General features: G+C 42.2%; 1 protein-coding gene across 1 annotated transcript in view; it reads left to right on the forward strand.

Moving 5' to 3' along the window:
* LOC111969188 (protein kinase C-binding protein NELL1-like) overlaps positions 1 to 11,583 on the forward strand; it is a 460,771-nt gene extending 449,188 nt beyond the window's left edge. Inside the window, exon 16 of the mRNA XM_070445292.1 lies at positions 11,438 to 11,583. Within this exon, the coding sequence (XP_070301393.1) occupies positions 11,438 to 11,583 (146 nt within the window). The remainder of the gene's footprint in view (positions 1 to 11,437) is intronic.
* The last annotated feature ends 4,220 nt before the right edge of the window (positions 11,584 to 15,803 follow it).

Here is a 15,803-nt window from a genome sequence, read left to right on the forward strand (position 1 = left end):
GCCTATTCCTCCTTTGGCCGCCTTTCCTTCCAGTTCTCTGCTGCCAATGACTGGAACGAATTGRAAAAATCACTGAAGCTGGAGACTCATATCTCCCTCACTAACTTTAAGCATCAGCTGTCAGAGCAGCTCACAGATCACTGCACCTGTACATGACCCGTCTGTAAATAGCCCATCCAACTACCTCATCCCCATATTTTAATTTTTTTTGCTCCTTTGTCTCTARTTGCATCTCTACTTGCACATTCATCTTCTGTACATCTATCACTCCAGTGTTTAATTGCTAAATTGTAATTACTTCGCCATTAAGGCCTATTTATTGCCTTACCTCCCTAATCTTACCTAATTTACACACACCATATATCGATTTTTTCCTATTGACTGTACGTTTGTTTATTCTGTGTTGTTGTTTTTGTCGCACTGCTTTGCTTTATCTTGGCCAGGTTGCAGTTGTAAATGAGAACTTGTTCTCAACTGGCCTACATGGTTAAATAAAAGTGCACTGTCAACTGTAGGACCTTATATAGACAGCTGTGTGCCTTTCCAAATAATTTCCAATCAATTTAATTTACCACAGGTAGACTTGAATGAAGTTGTAGAAYCATCTCAAGGATGATCAATGGAAACAGAATTCACCTGAGCTCAATTTCGAACKCCATTGCAAAGCATCTGAATACTTATGTAAATAAGGTGTTTCTGTTTTTTATTTGTAACAAATTTGCTAATGTTGCTAAACCTGTTTTCGCTTTGTCATTATGGGATATTGTGCGTAGATTTATTAGGAAAAAAATATATTTAATCCATTTTAGATTAAGGCTGTAACGTAACAAAATGTCTGAATACATTCCGAATGCACTGTATCATAGAAACTCAACAGATATCTAAGTAATAGGTGCAATAAATCCAACTACTAACTGATTAGATTAATAAATTAAAAAAATTATGTTAAGATGTATGACCATCTTGAAACAATTCCATATGTCAGCTTCGKACTTCCGCACCACAATGTGCACATCAGACTCCCAGCGATCAGATAACTTGTTTCCCTCAAATGCACTTCTTCCTGATGAGCACTCTGTCACCTTCAGTGATTGTCGATGCTATCACTTTTGAGTCCCAACTGCATTTGTTGGCCCTCTGACTCTTTGTAGATTTCATAGCCCACTCGTAAGCGTACTTCAATTTTCTTCTTCGCTGTTTAGTATAGTTCTGGTGTATGGCTGCATTGTTGCCAGCTGGATTCAGTCCAAAACAAAGGTCAATGGGTAACCGAGCTTGTCGCACAAACATGACAAAGAATGGAGTCTCACCTGTTGTGTCATTGTGAGTGCAATTGTATGCATGCAATAGGGGTTTCACACAATGCCTCCACTCTCCTTTTCTCTTGTCACTCAGTGTGCCTAACATGTCCAATAAAGTTATTTTGAAGCTGTGGTATCCCAGGAGGTCTACCCCGGGGGGGGGTGGTAATAGAGGAGAGGTATGTGAGGCGATGTCGACTCCCTCTGCTGGGAATACGGGAGCTGGGCACCCCGACACAGACAGTGGAGGTAATTAGAGGAAAGTGCCAACCAGCCGTGGAGGCCAAATAAAAGGAGTACAGTGGCACACCGCAAGAGAGAAGGTGGGGGGGAGACCGACACCAAGCGAAAGGAGAGAAGATGTGATTCTCTTTATGTTTATTTTCTGTCTTTGTAAAGTTGTTTTTGTGGACTCAAGCCTCCCTGTCTCTGTGTTAATCTCTGCACGCTCAACCCAACACCCCACGGTTTACCACATATGGTGGAGAATGCGGGCATCTCAGTAGCTTTGGGTGCCGCGYGGTCGAGCGTACGGAGATTACCATGGAGGAGCTGGTGGCTCAGTTCATCCTCAGCCAGCAGAAGCAACAGGCTCTCCAGGAGCAAGCACMGGAGGAGCAGCACCAAKAAACCCGCAGACTGGTAGCGGAGGTAGCCCAGTTGAAGGTTGGGAGGGCTCAGGAGTCAGGCCCGAATCAGTTCTTGGTTCAGTTAAGGGAGGAAGATGACGTGGAGTCGTATTTGTGCACCTTCGAGAGGACGGCACAGAGGGAAGGATGGCCCAACTGGGCCAGCCTGTTGGCACTCTACCTCTCTGGGAAGGCCCAGAAGGCCTACTTTGATTTGAACACCGACCAAGCCGCGAATTATGAGGGACTCAAACGGGATATACTGAGCCATTATGGGTTCAATCTCGCACGCCGTGCACAACTGGTCCACGACTGGGCCTTTGACCCCACCCTTTCCCCCCGTGCCCAGATGAGCGACCTGGTGCGCCTGACCAAGGGCTGGCTACTGAGGGAAGTACCGTCCCTCCTGATGCTCGACAAGCTCATCCTGGATAAATACCTCCGGGCCCTGCCATACYAGATGAAGAAGACGGTGAGCATGCAGAACCCCCAGAGCCTGAAGGAATTGCTGACCGCAATTGARAACCGCTGACATATCACCATTTCAGCTGGTAGGCTTGTTTCAGATGTGTTAAATTGCTTAGATAATAKAAATAATTGTGCTGCCTTATTCATAGACCTTTCCACTGTTGACCATCACATTCTCATTCAAAGGTTGACTGAAATAGGCCTGGATCAGGCCTCTTGTAAGTGGTTTGAGAATTATCTGTCAGACAGGACACTGATTTCAGATGGTGTTAAGTCTAGTTTCCTGGATATTATGAAAGGTGTAACACAGGGGTTGTTATTGGGACCTTTTCTCTTTACTATGTTTTAGACCAATATTATTTATATATCTGTTAACTTGTAATTAGTCTGTYTGCTGACGATACTGTTATCTATGCCARTGCCCCAACTGTAGACCAGCCGTTGTTAGAGCTGCAATCTGACTTGGTTGCCTTACAAAAAGCCCTGGTTGGTTTAAAACATGTATTTAATGTGGTGAGAACTAAACTAAATATTGCAAAAATCTTTTAGATGGACTACATATTTATGAATTGAAGGGTGCTCTCAACGATTGGGTTCCCGCCTATAAATATCTGAGCATTTGAATTGACAAGGATTTAACATTTTWAAAAACATACTGGTGAGCTTGTTAAAAAGCTAAGATTCAACCCTTTCCACTCGTACCAGTATACAGGTTAAAAATTGCCGATTTGGGCACTATTAAGCACCTAAATTGGAARGTAGTGGCTGGCTGTACAGTAACATACCAGACATGCGTTAGAGTTCTGGCTTTGCACTGTATGGTTTTTGACTGACAGCCGTTTGCTTGAACACCAATCGCGACAAGAAGTTGTCCCCATCCCTCCCGCTAATTGGGTAACTTTGCATATTTTTTGTTGTCTGATCATTGTCACTGTAAATGAAGATGACCAAATGTATTTTTGAAAGACAAGACGTTCAGGATTATAAAAAATACCACTTTGATGTCATAAAGCAAGSCATGTGCACTTCACATCTCCGAATCATAAAAACGCATATACATTGTCAGAAAAGATAAGATCACTATGTTTGATGTACAGTTACAAGATTACATGTCGTCATACCCTGGGTTGTTTCGAACAGAATGAACCTATGTTTATTGTTAAAAAAACTTGCGCTCATCACTCCATTCGATGCGCATCAAAATTACGGTCTGTTTCTCTGAACTGCCTTGTCAAAGCCAAACACTGTAAGTTCCTATTTTGTAACTTAGCTAGTCATGTAAGGAATAGAACAGGCTTTCAAATCATGCCAACGTGACCTAGATTGCGATTTTTAATGGACCGTTTTTGGATTGCGTAAACAGTAGTAATTGTGTAATGGCGGGATGCAGGGTTGTGTTCCAKACGAAACAACTGTAAGTGTGCTTCCTCTAGTTACTCAATGACACAGCTAGGAGAGCTAAAAACAGTACCTTAGGGAGTGAAAGTTATTTATAGTAAGGGTCACATGGAGAAAATTGGACCTCTGAAATGAAAATGGATGGCCCTCCCTTCAGCAAAATATATTTTACCTAAACCCTCACTGAATGATTGAGAAGAAAAAAAACAATGACCCTCCCACTATACCCAAAATAATAATTCAAATATAAAGTGGATAGTAGAGATCATCCTTAGCATTCCCGCCCCTCTCACTTCTTAGACAGACCAGATCCTTAGATATGCTATTTTAGAAACTGTATTTCATTCTGTAAGCAGTGGCGGTTCCAGCCTTTGTGGCTCCCTGGGTGAACCCCCCCTTCAGCGCACCCCGCCAACAAAACAAAAAAAATCAACATTCTGCACTATCTGGAATTTTTATTCAGACACTTGGAACAACACAAATAAATAATCGTAACATTTAAAACTATATAAATATTTTTAAAATAAGACTCATAAATTTCAAAAATAAGTTAGAAAGACAAATAGAAACAAATTGTAGTATATAAATACAAATAAAAAATAATATAATTATTTCACTATTACCCTATTGCTAACAAAAAACACACAAATAAAACTAAACTGCACAAATCCTATTTCACACAAATACACAAACACATTTATAAAGAAGAGAACCTGTTTATTACACGATTGCGCTTCAAACAAGAAACACACAAACTAAATTGCACAACTAATTGCATTAGTACTGTACAAAGTTAGAGGTACGCTATTTGATAGATTCCCCCTCTCCCCCTACCTCGGGCTTCTAGTGGGAGACCTGAGGTCAACCTACCCCTGCCCCATCTCGTACTTCTGAGTGGGAGACCTTCCCAGGCAGTAGCCTGTCTAGCTCACAAACTAGAATCAGGGCGCCCACTCCGACAAGGTTAATTGACCCACAGTCCCACTCGATGACATATCATTGACGTGAAGTGCAAATGAGCAATAGAAAACCGATCGCGCAAATGTCACCATTCCTAATTTGTTTTTGTGCGGGCGCCCTGTGCCGCCCTCGGCAAGATGCCGCCTTGGGCATCTGCCCATGTCGCCTATACCTAAATCCTCCACTGCCTGTAAGCATTACATGGAATGCTTACAGGAATTTCGATTGCACACAGGGCTGTGTGAAAGAAGGTTGTGGGATCCCAGACCACTGTGGACAAAAGTAGGGGTGGAAAGATCTATTTTATAATAAAAGCATTGAATTAATCTATCATCGTATTTGCAGGTCAGAGAAAAAAGGCTTATATTAACATTTCATGCGATTCTACGTCATTTTACAGATAGGCAGAATCTGTTTTAATACAACACAAATCACCAGAATTACAGAGTAATGGACAGAGAGGCCTAAGTGTTCATCTATTTATCCAATGCAAAATCAGTGTCTTGTTTGCAACGAAACTGTCCCTGTTTGCAAATAATTAAATCTGAGACATCATTAGGAACCTTTAGAAAAATGTCAGCTTTAACTGCTGTCTACTCTTCTTCTTTAACCCAATGAGAGAAGGTTTTAAGTGTTTCCCTAAAAGCTGTCTGGGTTTAAACATTTKTTTTACAGAAAGTGAATGGCTTTCAATTGGTAGTGAAAGTAATTTTTTCCCTCCGCGGCTATAGAAAGTTGTAGCTCAGCCACTGAACGTCAGAGAAATGACACAATTTATTTTTCTTCACAACCGATCCCTCTTGTTGTTAGTAAAGTCTAATTTAAAATGAAGATGTTGAAATGAATTATGCCTACTTAAATCTGTCTACTTTCAGCACCATCAGCTGTCCATTTTCAATTGATTGTGTTACGACTGCTGCTTCAAGTTTCAGCACCACAAGTTACTCAAAACTGTCTCACTGTTAGGTCAATGACTCTGATAAATGCATGATGGACAAGAAACATATTGTTTTTGTTAAAATAAATGATATACTGACCAAAAACTGTGCACATTTTGGAGAGGTGTGTGGCAACTTCGAGACACCAGTTAGTCCTCTCACTCAAATCTTTGTCATTTTCTTGTCTTATGCTACACCTACCCTACATTTTCCAGGAATAGTCATATGTTACTGAATGTATCCAGAGTATTGTCAGATTTCCTTATCAACCAATGCGGCGAGAAGTACAGTAAATATAAAACGCACATAAAATCAAGTGTTTTATGGTTAGATTCAGTCTTGTCAGGTGAACTGTTGTGTATTCACCTTTTGGTCTAATTTCCCCATTATCTCCAAACTTTTCCCTTTCATTTGCTACCATGGTTATGCATATGTTTTTCACAATTTTCTGTAAGAAACATTTAAATGTAGCCCTATCCATATAGGTCTATTTCCACCAGTGTAAATGGTTAAAGTCGACTTCTTTTTATAGATATTGCCTCACTCTAAACAGCAGGAAGCAGATGGTCAAAAACTCGCAGGAAAGTTGACTGTACAATGGTAACACAATTTACCAGAATGCAGCAGCCACAACTCTTAAACCTTTGGATGCCGTCTACCATAGTGCCCTTTGCTCTATCACAGGTGATTAGTTTTAATATGAATAACTGCCTCCTGTATCAAAAGGTTGGCTGGTCCTCATTAAAGTCCCGTAGATCAATTCCCTATTTCCTTTTTGTTTACAAAGCTCTACTAAACAAGCTTCCGACTTACCTAACTTTGTTGTTGAAATATAAAAACATGAGTTACCAAACCCGGTCACAGGGTTGATTAACTCTCAAGGTTCCTCGGGTCTCGACAAATTAGGTAAATCTGCCTTCAGTTTTAACGACCCTCATTTTTTTGAATAACCTGAGTCTTGATTCCCTGGTGTCGCTAGTGCAGTTTAGGAGTCTGTTGAATTTCTTAAATGGTAATTGCATTGTTTTGATTCAATTTAAAAAATGGATTGTGGTCAACAATTGAAGTTTAAAAAAAAATGTAACCTGTATTATTATGTTTAAAAAAAAGTTTTTATGTTTTTTGTTAAAAAAATTGTCCATAGGGCACCATTGAAAATGAGACCCTTATCTCAATGGGCTCTCCTGATTTAAATAAAAGTTTAACGAAAAAAAAGAAAATAATAACTTATGTTATGCTGTAGAACTTATTCATGCTTCTTAAAAAAAATATAGCATATCACTTCAATCGAAAGCAGTAGACTTGTACAGTAAATGCATATAAAACCTATTGTAACATTCTGTTGAAAAAAATACAAATTGACACATTCATTACAAGTGTAACAATATTGTATATTTCGAATCCCAGATACTCATAGTTGCCCTTTGACAACTGCTTTAAAATCATTAAATCCTTTCTGTTCTAATAAATTATTCTGTCTTGCAATAGCCTTTGTGACCATAACATTTAAATAATCATGCCCAGTGTTGTACGGCTCCATCTACCTCCTGTTTGATTTGTATATATTCAGTCAAAGATTGGATCAGAATCACTCAAAGCTGTGTAGCAAAGTGATTTTTGGCCCTAACCCTAACCCAGCACACATATTGTACAATGACGGTGCTGTCTGTATATTATATAGCATTTTTTTTCTCATAACACTCATCATAACACGGTAATGTAGAGATTATTTTTCCCTGTGAGGCTATTAAAATGGAGAGAGAGAGAGATTGTGTGATAAAGTGACAACGTGTATGTTTCCGGTCTATTCATACCCTTAATGAAGCTCTTGAGGTGACGTGATCGTAGTGTTGTGGAAAGAATTGTCTTCCACAAATGATCCAGTGCCCACCCTTGTGCAAATTAGTTACAACTTTTCAAATTTATGTTGCCTGGATTAATTACAGAGAGAAAATATTTAATGATTGTAGCTCTAAAAGGACAGGAGATATTATTGTTCAAAGTTTGGTGGGGCCTGTGATGTGACTTCTGCTTTTGGATGTTAACAACGCGACACTCCATCTTAACTCCTCCTCCACATTTACTGGATTGGTTAAACAGTGCAGAAGAGAACCTCCCCTGAGAGTTATTTTTCTTCTCATCAAGACCAGCATGTAGGGGGATCTAGTTTCTGGTGTTACTTTTAAACCTGCTACATTAGATTACTCGTGAAGAGATGGATATATATACACAATGTCATGACTGTAGCTCAAATGGGACAGGAGATATGCTTGTTGCCAGCCAGTCATTCTCAGCCCCGTACACACTCACAGCAGAGATGGGCCTAGCTAGCATAAGCACTGTGTAGTTCCTACAAAAGCCCCATACACCCTCACAGCAGAGCTGTCAGTCTTGATTTTAGAATGTAAATCTTGGTGGGAAAAAAAAGTTTGGACACCTACTCATTCAAGAGTTTCTTTATTTTTAGAATTTTCGACGATGAGGGTTGGGTCCAGGATATTCCTGGCAGGGACCAAACACCTCTCCTCCAGTCAACCTGGTACTGGAATCCCCTAACTTGAGGTTGAACACGCAGGAGGCACCTCACTGTGTACGCCAAATGGCCATCGATGAGACGGGGAGAGGGATGGTCCTGGAAACAGGAGAAAAAGGGCTGTGAGACAGGAGTTTAATTCTAGATACATGGAAAGTGGGATGTACGTATACGGAGGATGCGGGGCAACAGAAGGCGAACAGCAAAGGGGCTAAGGACCTTAGAGACGGGGAAAGGGCTGATTAAACGGGGGGAAAGTCTGCAGGACTCCACCTAGAGGGGCAGATCCCGAGTGGAAAGCCATACCCTCTGCCCAAGACGGTAGTGGGAAAAAAGGTTCCAGTCGTGGTCCGGCTGTCGTTGATACCTGGAAGTGGTCTTGAGAAGAGCGGCCCGGGCTCTCATCCAGGTACGGCGACAGTGACGGACGAACATCTGGGCAGAAGGTATGCTGACCTCTTCCTCTTGCTACAGGAAGAGTGGGCTCTGATATCGCAGGGAACACTCAAAAGGCGAGAGACCAGTAGCAGAACAGGGAAGGGTGTTGTGGGCATATTCCACCCACGCAAGTTGCTGGATCCAGGTGGTGGGATTGGTGGAGCCGAGGCAACGTAGAGTCGTCTCCAGGTCCTGATTCGCTCGCTCCGACTGGCCGTTAGACTGGGGTTGAAAACCAGAGGACAGGATAGCCGACAACCCAGTGAGGATGCAGAACGCCTTCCAAAACCGGAATGAGAACTGAGGACCATGATCGGAGACCATGTCGACCGGAAGTCCATGGATCCGGGAAGACATGCTGCACCATAAGTTGGGCCGTCTTCTTAGTTGAGGGCAACTTAGGAAGGGGGATAAAATGGGCAGCTTTGGAAAACCTATCCACCACCGTAAGGATGGTAGTGTTGCTATCTGATGGAGGGAGACCCGCGATGAAGTCCAAGGATATATGGGATGAGGGGCAGTGAGAAACAGGGAGTGGTTAAAGGAGCCAGCCAGAGCTTGCCGCAGAGTCTTGTTCTGCGCACGCAGTGCAGGGGGCAATGAACGCGGAAACGTCAGGAACCATGGTGGGCCACCAAGCGTTGTTGGATGAAATCCAAGGTCTGACGGGAGCCAGGATGACAGGTGAGCCTCGAGAAATGTGCCCAGTTCAGGATCGGAGCATGGGCAGAGTCCGAGACAAACATCCGGTTAGCCCCTCCAGGGTCCGGCTGGAAACACTGCGCCTTGCAGACCAGACTCTCTATTCCCCAGAGGATTTCAGCCGCTAGACAGAAAGTTAGGGCGGATGATGGTGTAGTAGTGAGACTGTACAGACGTGAGAGTGCATCAGGCTTGACATTCTTGGACCCCAGGCAGTAGGAGATAGTGAATATGGAAACGAGTGAATAACAGGGCCCATCCCACCTGCCTGGAGTTCAGGCGCTTGGCGGTGAGGAGATATCCCAGGTTTCCTATGGTCCGTCCACACCAAGAATGGATGTTCTGCCCCTTGTAACTAGTGGCTCCACTCCTCCAGCTCCATCTTAACTGCGAGTAATTCTCGATTTCCCACGTAATAGTTCCTCTCAACAGGGATGCAGCTTTTGGTCCTGGGCAGGACGCTGGGACAGGACAGCGCCCACTCTGACGTCCAAGGCGTCGACCTCCACCATCAACTGACGGGACGGGTATGAATGGATTAAGTTGGGAGTTGTAGTGAATCGCTGCTTGAGTTCTGAGAACGCCCGATCAGCTGCTGGAGACCATATGAACGGAACCTTTGGAGAGGTGAGTGCAGAAAGGGGGGTAGAAAGGGTGCTGTAACGGACGAAACAACGGAAGAAGTTAGCAAACCCCAAGAAAACCCCAACTGCACTCTGGATGTGGGTTGAGGGCAATCCACCACCTCTCTCACCTTGTCAGGGTCCATCTGAATATTCCCTGCAGCGATGACATATGCTAGGAAGGAGATCATGACATCAGGGATCTTCAGGTCAGAGCACTAGAAAGAGGAATGAATTCCTTACTTGGAATTCCGAGTTAGATGACCGTTCCACACGTATTTTCCCAGTCGGAGCAAATTTTTTCCAAAGTCTGAGATTTCTCCGTTTCCAGTTGTTTTGAAGTCATGCTGGTTTGACGGCATGGCCAAWGTATTCAACCTTTTCTGGCCCATGGTGTTGCATGTGAATGTTTATCCTTTTAAACACAGACTTGGACCAAACTCCCACTCCACTGAATAGCAGGCTAGTGATTGCTTTGCAATGCTTCCAGTTAGCCACTGATTCCTTCCAAACCACTCATTGTTGAATTTGAGATTACCAACTTGTTTTGTAATGCTGAAGTCCAATGACCGAACAGCACCAATACGTTTTATCTATCATTTCTCTTGATATGACAAGGATTGAAAAGGATTTGTATGAGTTGACAGTCCAATCAAAGCTATGGTAGATCAAAGCTACGGTAGATATAACGTGATTTAACATCATTTTATCTTTGGCCAATGACCTTGAGCCTTCTTGGATGGGCATTTCTAATGTAAATATATGGCAGCGCCCAAGGGGCTTGAATTTTCAAACTCTCCCTGTAGATATTACCTCAATTCTTATTTACCGCTGCTCTTTTATTATTTGTTATTCTTATCTCTTACTTTTTTATAGGTATTTTCTTAACAGCATTGTTGGTTAAGGGCTTGTAAGTAAGCATTTCACTGTAAGGTTGTATTCAGCGCCTGTGACAAATAAAATTTGATTTGATTATGCYGTGATGTAGTGTCCCCGCGAGTGACAGAACACAGAGCCAATCACGGCGTAACTAGAGAACATTACCAACTCCAACGCTCCYTATTTTCCACTGGCTGCCKCACCASCACAGAAAGCACTGAGCTAGAATGAAATACCTGCATTTTGAAGCTGCCTTACTCAAGAAAGACATTTTATTAAATTTTTTTACATTGTTTGCGAAACTGATTTGTGACACGTATTAATGCCAAAATAACATGCAAAACAGGCAACCCAACAATATCTTTTTTTTTACTAAAAAGGTGGGGCTCAAAACAGGCTCTGCCCCACCTGCCTTGAATGACGGGACACCACTGATTGTAACAATCAGGAGACAGTCAGGATTGCCTTGAGTGCACATGTTATAGAATTACATATAGATTCAGTAATTCATAGGATCTTTGTGAAAAATAATGTTGARGGCATCAGATATACTGTGTGTTTCCCCCAGACATTGACGAGTGTGCGGAGGGCCTGATCCAGTGCCACAATCACTCCCGCTGTGTCAACCTGCCYGGCTGGTACCACTGTGAGTGCAGGAACGGTTTCCATGACAATGGCTCCTACCTGATTCACGGGAGCTCCTGCGTCGGTTAGTATGCAGTCATTATATTCCACTTCTGCTGGTCGTCTCCATCGCTACTGCTCCTGTCCATCTTAGTCTTCTGTAGCTCAGTTGGTAAAGCTGTAAGTCGCTTTGGATAAAAGCTAATTGTCACATATTACAGGGGAGGGGGCTGATAACAAGGCTATGCAGCTTTTTCTCTGCTGCATATTGCAGCATTTTTTGTTGTGTAGTCTGAATTAATTAATGAATGAATGGAATTTGATTTGCACAGCAGTCATAAAGAAATAGTAGACACGGAGTAACAATCAATGACAGTACAGCACACTGTGCAATATTCATGTCTATAGAAATCAATGTCAAATACTGTTTAGTGCGTAGCAGCAGCTGACACAGTGAATCACGATCTCTGTTACAATGAGAAGAGCATGATTTCTCCCTGTACCTCAGGATGTGGCGATGCGTCGATCATGGAGAGATACAATGGTCAGGATTACACAGGAGAACATCACTATCTCTGTAATGTACTATGGAAGGCTGTTAATTAGTGCTGAATATCTCTTTAGTTTATATTAGAATAACTATTTTTTCCTGAGAGGGGGACTTTGTTTCTTACTGTTTGAGATGTATGCGTCACCCATATAGATACAGTAGGGAGTAGGGTATACTCTATGATAGGCAGAGGAGATATCCCAATGTCCATTCTCTATTTCTGAAATGAACAGCAGAGGACAGTGACTGTTGAGCCATATTATACTCTCTGAGAARGTACTGTGCCCATGTGGAGGTAGCATGCTCAAACATAAAAAAAAATATATAAACATGTTTCCCTATCAAAATCAAATTGCTAAATGATCCTTGGTATGACCTTAAAACAATTCCACTAGATAGTCTAAACCTGTGGGGGGGGGAGGCTTAGACTATCTAGTGCCAAAAATAAGGGGTTAACCTTTCTGAACAACCCATCCCGGAGCCGGGATAATTGTCATCAGCAACGCTGAATAGCATAGCATAGCATAGCGCCACAGTCAAATAATATTACTAGAAAATATTCATATTCATGAAATCACAAGTGCAATATTGCAAAACACAGCTTAGCCTTTTTGTTAATCCACCTGTCGTCTCAGATTTTGAAAGTATGCTTTACAGCGAAAGCAATACAAGCGTTTGTGTAAGTTTATCGATCGCTCGACAAAACATTAAGTACACTTAGCATCAGGTAACTTGGTCACAAAAATCAGAAAAGCAATCAAATTAATCGTTTACCTTTGATGATCTTCGGATGTTTTCACTCACGAGACTCCCAGTTAGACAACAAATGTTCCTTTTGTTCCATAACGATATTTTTATATCCAAATACCTCCGTTCGTTTCGCGCGTTATGCTGAGAAATCCACAGGAAAAAGTGTTCACGACAACGCAGACAAAAATTCCAGATAATATCCATAATGTCCACAGAAACATGTCAAACGTTTTTTATAATCAATTCTCNGAAGCCATAGAAAAAGGAATCTGGTTGATATCCCTTTAAATGGGTAATAGGGATGCATAAGAACAGAGAGGTTTCAAAGAAAGTGGCACTTCTTGATTAGATTTTCCTCAGGTTTTCGCTTGCAATATCAGTTCTGTTAAACTCACAGACAAAATGTTGACAGTTTTGGAAACTTTAGAGTGTTTTCTATCCTAATCTGACAATTATATGCATATTCGAGTTTCGGGGGCTGAGAAATAGGCAGTTTCAAATGGGTACGTTTTTTAGCCAAAATCAAAAATACTGCCCCCTAGCCTTAATAAGTTTTAAATACATAATATAACATGTTTCCTGATCTTTCTTGAATCTCTCAGATATATTTTTTGGGACTATCTGTTGTTCCATGAAGTGAATCTGTTATTCAGTGCGTTTGTATGGGCTAATAGCAGTAAGGCCCCCCTAAAAAATTCWGCAAATACATTGTTTCTATAATTTTTTGATACTTCAAYGGGTCTTAAAATTCTAAATCAAATAGAAAAATTWTCCTTGGTATGACCTTTTTAAAACAATTGTAACGATGTACGCTGAGAGTCGGGAAGRAAGTTCAGGGAGTGAATACATTTCATAAATAAATMAAACAAACACGTAACACAAACAGCYCACCAWCAWGGAACATGAACAGAAACATTAATGACTGGGGAAGAAACCATAGGGAGTGTCATATATAGGGCAGGTAATCAAGGAGGCGATGGAGTCCAGGTGAATGTCATTATGCACCTAACGCTGGTGGCAGGTGTGCACCCTAACGAGCAGCTTCTTGACCTAGAGGCCGGAGAGGGGAGCATACGTGACAGTACCCCCTCCCCGACGCGTGGATCCAGCCGCAGGACGCCGACCAAGATAACGATCCCAGGGATCAGAAGCGGACCGGTCACCTCTGCTAAGGCGCGGAAACCTGTTGATCCGGCTGAGGTGCGGGAGCATGACTACCTAGAGCACCAGAGAGAGAGCATACGTGACTGTACCCCCTCCCCGACGCGTTCGGCTCCATCCGCAGGACACCAACCACAGGGATGATCACCGGGATCGGGAGTGGACTGGTCGCCTCCCAGAAACCTGACGAACCGGCTGAGGCCTCCCAGGTAGCTTCGGCTCCAACACCCGGACCCGACATCACCCCCAACACAAAAACGAACAATAAAAACACTCCCTGGTGCTTCCCTTTGGTGAGTCGTCATTCTGTAACGATGTACGCCGAGAGTCGGGAAGCAAGTTCAGGGAGTGAATACATGTAAAAATAAATGAAACAAACACGTAACACAAACGCACCGACAAGGAACATGAACAGAAACAACGATGACTGGGGAAGAAACCAAAGGGAGTGACATATATAGGGCAGGTAATCGAGTAGGTGATGGAGTCCAGGTGAATGTGTGGCAGGTAGCCTAGTGGAAAGAGCGTTTGGACTAGTAACCGAAAGGTTGCAAGATCGAATCCCCGAGCTGACAAGGTAAATATCTGTCGTTCTGCCCCTGAACAAGGCAGTTAACCCACTGTTCCTAGGCCATCATTGAAAATCTGTATTTGTTCTTAACTGACTTGCCTAGTTAAATAAAGGTAAAAATAAATACAAAATAAAATGTCATTATGCGCCTGACACTGGTGACAGGTGTGTGCCCTAACGAGCAGCCTGGTGGCCGAGAGGCAGGAGAGGGAGCACACGTGACAACAATAGCTTATTAGAACTCCSCCATCCTCGGCTTAGACAGGGTTTAGACTCTGATGGGTTACATCCTGTAATGTTCATGTGTATGCATACYATACAGTTATGTATATCATTGCACCGACTGTTTGTCAAGCTATGATAGAACTGCAATCTGATTTTGTTAAATTACAAAAAAAGGCCTTGTTGATTTAAAACTTGTACATAATGCTGGTAAAACTAAAAACMAAATGTTCTTTAAATCATAGAAAAATGTCTGATGGGCTACATATTCACTCACTCATTCTCTCATTGAGCAGGTTCAAGCTGATAATATCTTGGCGTTCAAATTGATAAAGATCTAACATATAAAAAGCTAAGATTTAAAGTGGGTTTCTTTTTTAGAAATAGATCTTGCCTCTCCATGAACAGCAGGATGCAGATTGTAGAGTCAACTTTCCTGACAGTTCTTGACTATGGTGACGCCATTTACCAGAATGCAGCAGCCTCTACTCTTTAACCTTTGGATGTCGTCTACCATAGTGTCTTACAGGTGACAGTTTTAATACTCATCACTGCATCCTGTATCGGAAYGTCGGCTGGACCTCACTAAAGTCCAGGATATCACTTCATTACTCCCTTCTTGTTTACAAAGCTCTGCTCCACAAGTTTCCAACCAACATACCTCACTTCCCTGTTGAAATATAAAAATATGAGATACCAAACCCGTTTGCAGGGTTGGTTAACTCTTGAGGCCCGCTTGTCTCCACAAAGTTTGGTAAATCCCCCTTTAGTTTTAATGCACCACAGTTATGGAAAACCTTACAAAACAAATTACACCTGGGTTCCCACGTACCGATAGGGCAGTTTACAACTCTGTTAAATGAGTTCTTTGATTATTATAACTTGTTGTAATGTATTGAGAACTGTRTTGTAGTTTTTGTTTACTTTTTTGTTGTTGCTGTATTGGTTACATTTTTGTCCACAGGGCACCATTGTAAATGAGACACTGGTCTCAATTGGGTTTCCCTGAATAGTTAAAAGTTCAAACAAATTTAAATATGCCCTTTATCCAATGTG

The sequence above is a fragment of the Salvelinus sp. IW2-2015 genome, linkage group LG10 (genome assembly GCF_002910315.2).
Source record: "Salvelinus sp. IW2-2015 linkage group LG10, ASM291031v2, whole genome shotgun sequence".
NCBI classification, from domain to species: Eukaryota; Metazoa; Chordata; class Actinopteri; order Salmoniformes; family Salmonidae; genus Salvelinus; species Salvelinus sp. IW2-2015.